The following is a 10,637-nucleotide window of genomic DNA, read 5'->3' on the forward strand; positions in this document are numbered from 1 at the left end:
AGGGTCTTGAGCTGCGTCTCGAAGCGCAGCCCGGAGATGTTGATGACGCGCTGGAGCCCGCGGGCGGCGGCGCGCGCAGCCTGCAGAGCCCCGGCCGCGCCGAGCCGCCGCCAGACATGACCGTGGTACCCGGGGACCACCTGCTGGAGCCGGAGGCGGCGGGCGGCGGCGGCGGGGAGCAGCCTCAGGGAGGCTGCGGCGGCGGCGGCGGCTGCGACCGCTACGAGCCGCTGCCGCCCGCGCTGCCCGCCTCGGGCGAGCAGGACTGCTACGGGGAGCGCGTGGTCATCAACATCTCCGGGCTGCGCTTCGAGACGCAGCTCAAGACCCTCTGCCAGTTCCCCGAGACGCTGCTGGGCGACCCCAAGCGGCGCATGCGGTACTTCGACCCGCTCCGCAACGAGTACTTCTTCGACCGCAACCGACCCAGCTTCGACGCCATCCTCTACTACTACCAGTCCGGCGGCCGCATCCGCCGGCCGGTCAACGTGCCCATCGACATCTTCTCCGAGGAGATCCGCTTCTACCAGCTGGGCGAGGAGGCCATGGAGAAGTTCCGTGAGGACGAGGGCTTCCTGCGGGAGGAGGAGCGGCCCCTGCCCCGCCGAGACTTCCAGCGCCAGGTCTGGCTGCTCTTCGAATACCCCGAGAGCTCCGGGCCGGCCCGGGGCATTGCCATCGTGTCCGTGCTAGTCATCCTCATCTCCATTGTCATCTTCTGCCTGGAGACGCTGCCCGAGTTCCGCGACGAGAAAGACTACCCTGCCTCCCCGTCGCAGGACATGTTCGAGGCCTCCAACAACAGCACGTCGGGGGCCACCTCTGGAGCCTCCAGCTTCTCGGACCCCTTCTTCGTGGTGGAGACCCTGTGCATCATCTGGTTCTCCTTCGAGCTGCTGGTGCGGTTCTTCGCTTGCCCCAGTAAAGCCACCTTCTCCAGAAATATCATGAACCTGATAGACATTGTTGCCATCATCCCGTATTTCATCACTCTGGGCACTGAGCTGGCTGAGCGACAGGGTAACGGGCAGCAGGCCATGTCGCTGGCCATCCTGAGGGTCATCCGCCTAGTGAGGGTCTTCCGAATCTTCAAGCTTTCCCGCCACTCTAAGGGGCTGCAGATCCTGGGGCAGACATTGAAGGCGTCCATGAGAGAGTTAGGGCTGCTCATCTTCTTTCTCTTTATTGGGGTCATCCTTTTCTCCAGTGCAGTCTACTTTGCTGAGGCAGACGACCCTTCCTCGGGTTTTAACAGTATCCCGGATGCCTTTTGGTGGGCAGTGGTAACCATGACAACTGTCGGTTATGGTGACATGCATCCAGTGACCATAGGAGGCAAGATTGTGGGCTCCCTTTGTGCCATCGCAGGTGTTTTGACCATCGCATTGCCAGTCCCCGTAATTGTCTCCAACTTCAATTACTTCTACCACCGGGAGACTGAAGGGGAAGAGCAAGCCCAGTACATGCACGTGGGAAGTTGCCAGCACCTCTCCTCTTCAGCTGAGGAGCTCCGAAAAGCCCGGAGTAACTCCACTCTGAGTAAGTCGGAGTATATGGTGATCGAAGAGGGGGGTATGAACCACAGTGCTTTCCCCCAGACCCCCTTCAAAACGGGCAACTCCACTGCCACTTGCACCACGAACAATAACCCCAACTCCTGTGTCAACATCAAAAAGATATTCACTGATGTCTAATATACGATACGATTGGCATTCTATGCCCAGTATTGTGTGGAACATGCCCCCGTGGTCTGTGTATGCCCTTGATTTATACATTTCCAGACTATTCATCAAGGAACGTACGTGAAGAAGTGGAAAAGCACACTTCATTCTCCCTCTCCCTATTGCTTCATACTGAAACAGGGCCTGTTTGCAAGTGGGCTGCATTCTCTCAGCTCTTTTTTTTTTCCTCTCTCTCTCTCCCCCTGTTTCTTAATTTTGTGACCAACAAACTTACATTAAGCTTGGTTTCTAGTGCACGCCCTATGAAAAACTACATCCTGGGAGGAAATGAAACTAAAGAAGAATCGGAGTAACTGTTTAACCTCAAAATCAAAAGACAGTTGTTTCTTTACTAAGTAAAGAGGCCCTCGCTTAAACGATACTCATGTTTGATGGACCTTTCAATATCATTTCTTGACTGTTTAGTTTAATTACCTAACCTCTGGATGTGTGGATGGAAAGTCTAAGTAGAGAAATGACTTATAAGCCCGCCATAAATTCATTTTGTTTTTGACTGATCCTTCTATTTGAATCTCTCCTCTAAGAATTTCAGGTTCAAGTTCACTTTGAACCAAAAGGGAAATGGCCCAAACATCGTGATCTGACTATTAACTCTTTGGAGTTTGCAAAGTGTTTTTAAAATATTAGATTCCAGTGAAGTTGTGAAGATGTGTGCCAGCCAATATCTACAAAAGTCTAGAAACTCGTTTTCAGTGCTGCCGAGAGAAACAACAAAAATTCCTAATGCATCTGAGAGATAGGCTTCTGCAGTATCACAAGAAGATTAAAGTGGCAGACACCCCTTCCAGCGGAAGTTACTAATTCGGACCTGACTGATGCAGTTCCCATAGCAACCCATGTTTCCTGGGAAACCCGAAAAAGGTTGTCATGGCATCTTTTGCTCTTTAGCCCCACCCCCTCGGGCCCTGCCGTTTCTACAATAACCTTTCCAGATGGTTCCTACTTACATGATTTCATAAGAAAAAAAAAAATCACTATTTGAATAAGCCGCACAAATTAAGTCTAAAACTACAAAGAAGTGAAATGAATTACCAAATGCTTTTTTTTCTTTACGTTTTATGTAAATCATTGATGTTATCCCATAATGACTGAATCAAAAAGGAAAATATCTTTGGAATGTTACACAGAAGCCACAATAAGGCATGATCTGAATTAAATGTCAGTTGTTTGGTAATAATTTTTTAAAGACGCTTCTCTACAGTTCTTTCACTGAGAAACAGCAAGCCAACAAATGAACTGAAAAAAGCAATATAAACATGTTCTGTACATAAGCAACTGAGAATCAGTGTTCTTGAAGTCTTTCTACAAGATACCTTCAGATTTCCTCAATTAGAAAAGAAAAAGAAAAACATCCAGAGTCCACAGCAAGACTGTCACCATCACAACAGTGGAAAAGTAAAATCAACCTCAAAACATACGAGGGATGCACATTTTAATGAATGGATTACAGTCAGTGAAAAGGAGGATCAGGAAGTAAACAGACCTTGAGAGAACACCTGCAGATTTCAGCCACATGCTAAGGGCTGCCAGCAGACAGACAGACTCAGGTGAGCAGCGTGCTGTGTGATCCCTAAGCGTGCTCCATTTTGCAGGGAACGAGGGACGTGTCATACCTACCTAGGTTTTTATTTGCAAAGCAGACAGTTTTGTATCACATGCCAGTTGCCTTTGGAAAGACAGTTATAAAATTCTTCCCATTTTCCCTGTGTTTCTGGTTATCTTTTGGTTTCCATTGTTCATTGCAAAAGGAGGCAGAAAATTCTCTTCTGAGCAGCTTTCACCTAAGCTGAACTGAAAAGTATTCCATTACTTTGACCAGCCCACTTGGCTTCTGAACAATTTGTTTCTCCCTCTAAAATGAATAAAAGGCAGATCCTACAACTGCTAAGCTTCTAGTCCAGTTTTAATTTACATAATTGCTTATATCAGAGGTATAATTCTTGAAGCAAATGCTTAAAATGGAAATGTGATTAGCATTTTATTTCAACATAGTCATTTTGCTTTATGTGTGTTGCATGAATTATACACAACTCTTTTGGGGGCTTGATGACACATAAGTAGTCTGTCCTTCTAGAGTACATGACAGTAACCTTGTTTTTAAAGCTCATAAAATCATTTCAGGTAATCTCTCATAAGCCTACCTAACATATTTGTGCATTTGAAAGAATGGGAAATGTTAATGGACCCATAACAGTAACAGGACAGATAAAGAAAATATACAAAAAATAGAGACAATAATTTCATATCTACCTGATTACCCTTTGTTCTTTGTGTCTAAGCGGGTTTTGTTTTTTGTTTTTTGTTTTTTTGTTGTTGTTGTTGTTGTTGTTGTTTTTTTTTGCCTATTTTCCTTTGCTTTTATGACCTTCTTTGAACCTGGATCTACATTTTGATCCAACAGTTGGTATTCTTGGTAGAAAGGCATTTCTTTCATGCCCCAATTTGATGTTAGATACATTATAGCAATCACATAAAAGACCTTAACATAAAGATAACAATTTTATTTCCACTTAGAACTGCAGACACCTTGAGTAATTCAGTAAACAAGTTAGATCAGGGTTTTTTTTGTCTTGTTTTGTTTTGTTTTTCATGCTTCTTAAATAAAAGGAGTTTGAAGAAAACCTTTTGTTTTCTTAACCAGAGAAACAGCACAGGTTTTGAGTCATAGTTTTCAGGTGATGTAATTGCTTCCAGTCGCCATATTGGAAACTCCTTAAAGGTTATAGGTTCAGTGTATTGATTAGGGATGCTTGATGTTTTGGATTCTGTGCCTAGGACAAGAAATGGGGCCTTGTGTTTGCCAGGTGAACGCTTACACAAGTATTTGCAAGTTTTTATTGAAGTGTCTGTTCTGCAGTCATATAGCAGAGTTTGGCTCCTGTTCCTGCTGAATGACCTTGAGAATATTACATAACTTCTCTGTTCCTTAGTTTCTTTTTTGTAATATGAAACTAATAAATAGTACTTTATATGTTTGGTGTATTAAATAATTTCATGACACACATCAAATTAAGAGATTACATTATTTTGTGATCACTACTTATGAACATTGTATAATTAATACAAAGCTTTGTGAATAAGAAATCAGTAATCTTATATTCTTTTTGTAATAACACATTACCATTTATTAAGTATCAACAGGGTCCTGGACACTTGTCAGTTCTCTAAGGTAAGTGCCATTAACTTCAATTTTAAAAAAAAGATGAGAACTAGGTGATGAAGATTAAAGATATTCCCTATGACTTCAAGCTAGCAAAACACCCAGCCACAATTAAGTCATTATGACTCTAAAACATGCTAGTTTTACTGAGTGTCTTAAAAGATAAAATAAATCCCTATGCTTTTAAGTTTGACCTCAATCCATATTACTGATTAATGTGCAGAAACCTATTTTCTTCAGCACACTGAAAATTAACTCTTTCTTAATAATAAGATATGTATAACCAGGACAATCAAACCTAAGTTATTTAAGTCAGACAGATTGACTTTCCTAATAAAAGCTTCTTTTCTTACATAATTGATGTGTCTGGATTTAGCCATAGAAAGCATAATCAATCATATTAGGGATACCTGCCAGGACAAGGGTATTTCTAGTTTTTATATTAATTTTCTGGTTCTGTTCTTTTAATTGGCAATGGGATAGATAGCATTATGTAAATTATTGTGCTTTTCATTTCCTGTACTTGCTTAGGTTACTGAGGAACCATGCCAGAAAAAATTTTCTGTAAATATTTTGACTCTTTCAAGAAAGAAAGAATTGCTTAAAGCAGGATATCTGCAGGTCACTGAAACTTGTGGCATTAGGTGGCTCACCTCACCAATCGATGGGTCATTAAGAGACTGCTTAAAAAACATTAGGATGTAATTTTGTCATGTATACTACATGTAGCCCCCTCACCAAGGTCCTAAATCTTTTATAACATGAAAACAGATAGCGATTTGGGCTTAGAATAACATGCTAATGAATCTACATTTACCCATGCCAATTAGCTTTGCCAGCGACAGGCGTCACTGTTGAACTTAGCTGAACATCTTGAGTGTTGAAAAGAGATTCTTATGAGTTATGTGGCTGGATCGATGCAACTCCTCAGCACCCCTGGGAGGATGTCTGTGCCCCACAGCCATTGATCCAGAGAAAACCGTTGAAGTTAACATTTGTTATGTCTTTTTCTTGTATGGTGTTCTAAACTCATGTTATGCCAAATTCAAACATCTACTAACTATAGCGACCAAACCACAGACACCTACATGGAAAGAAAGTGTTATTTCTAAGCTTCTAAACAGAATGTCAGGACTGAGGAACTTTTACATTGCACAGTAAAAGAAATTTAAAGTTATGGTTTACATAAAACTTACTTATGTGTTTGTCATATAACACACCCAAGCAACAGCTTTGTACACAGCATATAACTACAGCACAGATGACATACACCTAGGAAATACACAACATATGTACAGCATGTGAGACGTACACCAATGGCTTGCTCCTTTAAGAGCCATAAGTATATTTTCTACACATTTAAGTTTTCAACATTCCCTACAACAGTTTCAAGCCCTTCCCACCTCTGTGAATAGAAGTGATAACCCCTCCCACGGTGAAGTGCAAAAAAGCATGTGCCCTCCAATCGGAAGACTTATGGAAGTTCTAGACTTGGAAGAAGCTATTTAGGGATTGAGTCTTATGGTGGTATTTTTTTCCTTTCTGTTTTGTAATGGGACCTTTCAACTAAGGAAAATTTTATAGGATTTTCTGTTTTCTGAAGTGTGAGTGTGTGTATGTATGTTTGTGTGTGTGTTCATTTGTTTTCTATACTCCCTCTGTGAGTGTATTTATCTTTGAGAACATGGCCAGAGTTGTGTAGCATTTGATAATAGTATTCATCATATACTCATTCTCAGCTTGCAAATGCAGTCTAATGATTCCAACTTGTCAGAAGGTTTACAGCTATTTGTCTTGGTTTTTGGTGATGCTGTGATCTAATTTTCTCTGCCAAATTGCAAAGAAAATACATTTTCAAAGGAATGTATTCTCCCTCCCTCTTCTTCCTTCCTCCCTTTATCTCTCCATCACATGAATTTTCCTTGCACTTCAAAATTTGCACCATCAGCCAATATATATATATTTAAAAGGAGATCTGGAAAAGAGGCTCTGTCATTTTCTAGAGTGCCATATTGTTGTCATAATCTAAGTACGGAATAGGAACTTTGCCCTGAAAAACAGCTAGGGTTCTGATTGTTAGTAATATAGCAATTACATAAGCCCCATACGGTGTCTCCTATATCCAAAGAATGTTCAGGCATTTCAGACAGTGAGATCCCACCTTCATTTTTGGAATAAAGCATAGAAGTAGAGGAAGCATTTTCTTTTCCAGTGAGATTCTAAGCTGGAACTGTCACAGTAAAATTTCTGTTGAGATCTCCACCAGCTTTTTACTAGGAAAGTTATCATCAAAGCCATTATTGTCTCTCACCTGGATTTTTGTTGATCTTCCTGATTGACACCCCAGCTATTCTTTTTCTTGACTCGATTCGTAGCATGAAACCCTCAGGAATCCTTTCTTCTTTCTTTGGTGTTTTGTTTTTGTTTTTTTGTTTGTTTGGTTGGTTGTTGTTGTTTTGGTTTTTTGAGACAGGGTTTCTCTGTGTAGCCCTGACTGTCCTGGAACTCAGAAATTCGCCTGCCCCTGCCTCCCAGGTGCTGGGATTAAGGTGTATACCACCACTGCCTGGCCATTGTATTTATTCTTCTCTTTTACAGTACACCCTGACTGCAGCCTCCCCACTCCACTCCTCCCAACCAACCACATGCTTCCCCTCTCCCCCATATCCGTGATTCTTTCCCTTCAGAAAAAAAGCAGGCCTTCCAGGGATACCAACTGAACACTGCACAACAAGATGCAATAAGACTAGGCACCTCCCTTCATCTAAAGACTGGCTAAGGCGACCCATTAGGAGGAAAAGGGTCCCAAGAGCAGACAAAAGAGAGATACCTCCACTCCCACTGTTGGGAGTCCCACAAAAATCTCAAGTTAAACAACCACAAGATACCAACAAAGGACCTAATGCCAACACATGCAGGCTCTGTGATTGCCGGTGCAGTCTCTGTGAATGCCTATGAGCCCTGCTTAGTTAATTCTGTGGGCCCTGTTCTCCTGGTGTCCTTGACCCCTCTGGATTCCACAATCCTTCCTCCCCCTCACTCTTGGCAGTTCCTGGCCTCTGCCTGATATTTAGCTGTGGGTCTCTGTGTCTGCTCCCATACGCTGCCAGAGGAAGCCTCTCTGATGACCGTTAGGCTAGGCGCCAGTCTGTGAGTTTAGCAGAATATCATAAGGAATCATTCATTAACTTTTTTGCCTTTTTTTTTTTCTTTTATTGATCAGTCATGTTTGGTTCTACTCTAGGTCTCTGGGCCATCCAGCTTCCAGTTCTGGGCACCCAAGCAGTGTCAAGCAGGTTTTTTGGTTTGATTTTTGCTTTCTGGGTTTTCTTTTGTTTGGTTTCACTTGGTCTGGGGGGGCTGGAGTGGGGGTGGTGATGGTGGTTGGTTGGTTTTGAGAGATGGTGAGCCTAGAACTCACTCTGTAGACGAGGTGGAACTTGAACTCATATCAGTCTTCCCATATAGTGCTTACAGTGGCCTGCAAGGCCCTACCAAATTCCCTAACTCTTCTCCCTCCTGAAACTTGATCTACAGTGCTTTTCTTGCGCTTTTTAAAATGTGAAAATCATCTCCACCTTGCACGTTTTGTGCTGGCTTCTCCCTCTGCATAGTGTACTTGAGCCTTCTACAAACGTTCATATGACTTAGTCCGCCACCTTCTCATGAAGAGGTGTGTTGCCTTCTCATCACAGCCTTTCCTAACCATCTGACTTAACATTGCTGTTCCATGACATGCCCTTGTTTTTTTCTCTTTTTAAATATTTCATCTAAACATAGTATGTATTTTGTTTGATATATTTATTATTTTCTCTTTCCTCCCTTCAGGGCAGGTCCTGAAACAGTACCTGAAATATGTTTGCACAAATACGTATTTCTTGGAAAAAGATATGGGCTTTCTTATCATGCATCATTTTCACTGCTCTGAGGGCTCAGACTCCTCATCATGCTCTTGTGAATAAAATCCCTGCAGTTCTCTCCACTAGAAAGGCTTCCATAGTATAGCATTCTTCAGATTCCTACAACAAGCTCTACCCAACTGTAAGGATGGAATCCCTTAATATAAGTAACTTAACTATAGGTATCATCGAGGGTGCCTAAAACTTAGGATGTTTCCCAGAGACCGTGGTTCCTACACAGTAGCTAATAGAGTACTTATTATAAATAGTACTCCTCCTCATGCATGTGTGCATAGGCTTATTGGCCCAAGTGGCCCAGGAAAATAGCAACAAACAATGATTCCCCAGGGGACTTAACCTTTCTATTAAGCAAAGATGCTGCCATGAATTTAGATAATGTTATGACAGATGTACTCTTTTCTTTGCAGGACATGTAATTCTCCTCATTTAAATAGAAATATTTCTCTATACCCCTTTTGAATTTTCTCCCTTCCCGTGGTTTCCTGTGCAGAGCAGACCAGTGGATGACCTGGGTATTTCCTCTGCATATCCAGGTGGTGCAGTTTTCTCACTAAACATGTCAACAAATTAAAATCAACATGTGTTTGAGTTTGCATATGTAGACCAGCAGAGGTTAGAAACTCCTTTTAGCAGCTTATCAAATAAGTCTACATGGGACAGCGTACTCTATTCTGAAAATATCCTTAGGTCTTCTTAAAGAAGTGACATAAAACAAAAAGTAGAAATGAATAATTTATTTTTTTCATGCTTTTAGTATTTTTAATTGTGTTTGTGTTTATGGATGGGTGGGTGTTTCCTCCAATACAAGTGTTGAAGTCAATACAAGTTAGTTTGACAACTAGCTTGCAGGATTTGCTTCATTCTTTCCACCATATGAGTTTCAAGAATTCATGTCGTCAGACTTGGTGGCAAGTGCCTTTAACTACTAAGCCATCTTGCTAATACCCATATGCCAAATTTCTAAATTGCCACATTTACTGGGTTGGCAAATCCAAAGACAAATAATTTTCCTAAGTAAAAACTGTAATTTAATTGTTTATTTATAGATTATATAGATCTTTTAGCTGCAAGCATTTTTACTGATTTGAGAACAGTTTATTATGCTGTGTAAAATTTAGATATTTTACTTACATGTTTAGATAACTGAATTTTAAATATTTATTAGTCGTAGACTTATATATTCCTGATACTGCGCAAAGTAGTGATTTCACGTTCTTCAATGATTTTCCAGTTGTTTTTTTTTTTTTTTACAATGCTTATTTCTTTCACATTGCTAATTTTAAGTACTGTTGTACTTTAAGCTTTTGTTGCATGCCAAGAGTTTATACCTTCTAAGACTTCAATCAGAAAACTATACAAAATAGAGTAAGAAATTTTTTCCAGTCTTTGGGCTTATTCATAGTCATTTAGCTGGTAGAATTGTGGAACTTTCTGGTAATGTGGCCAATTTCAAGTCCTGTAACAGATGTCAAGACATAGACACATTGTGAGAACAAAGTCCCCATAAGTCTACACTTTTTAAAATATTTTTAAAACTTATTAAGGAGGGTTTTTCTCTTTTTAATTTATGGTTTTTATTTTTATTTTTTACAACTTATTCATTTTATATTCTTATTGTAGCACTCTCTGTCATCTCCTCGAAATCCCACTCTCCCTCCCTTTTCCCCTCCCCATCACCTTACCCTAGTCCACTGAAAGGGGGAGTTCAAGTCTCATCAGACTGCCTAAATCTTCTTCCTCTGTGGCCTGGCAAGGCTGCATCTCCAGGAGGAAGTTATTAAAGACCAGGCAATGGAGTTAATGACAGAGGCAGCC

General features: G+C 41.4%; 1 protein-coding gene across 1 annotated transcript; it reads left to right on the forward strand.

Moving 5' to 3' along the window:
• Positions 1-101: 101 nt before the first annotated feature.
• Kcna3 (potassium voltage-gated channel subfamily A member 3) lies at positions 102-1,869 on the forward strand. The gene has a single exon (XM_055618165.1). It carries the CDS (start codon positions 117-119, stop codon positions 1,692-1,694), a length of 1,578 nt encoding a protein of 525 aa, XP_055474140.1. The 5' UTR covers positions 102-116; the 3' UTR covers positions 1,695-1,869.
• The last annotated feature ends 8,768 nt before the right edge of the window (positions 1,870-10,637 follow it).

The sequence above is a fragment of the Psammomys obesus genome, unplaced genomic scaffold (assembly GCF_907164565.1).
Source record: "Psammomys obesus unplaced genomic scaffold, mPsaObe1.curated_primary_1811, whole genome shotgun sequence".
Classification (NCBI taxonomy): Eukaryota; Metazoa; Chordata; class Mammalia; order Rodentia; family Muridae; genus Psammomys; species Psammomys obesus.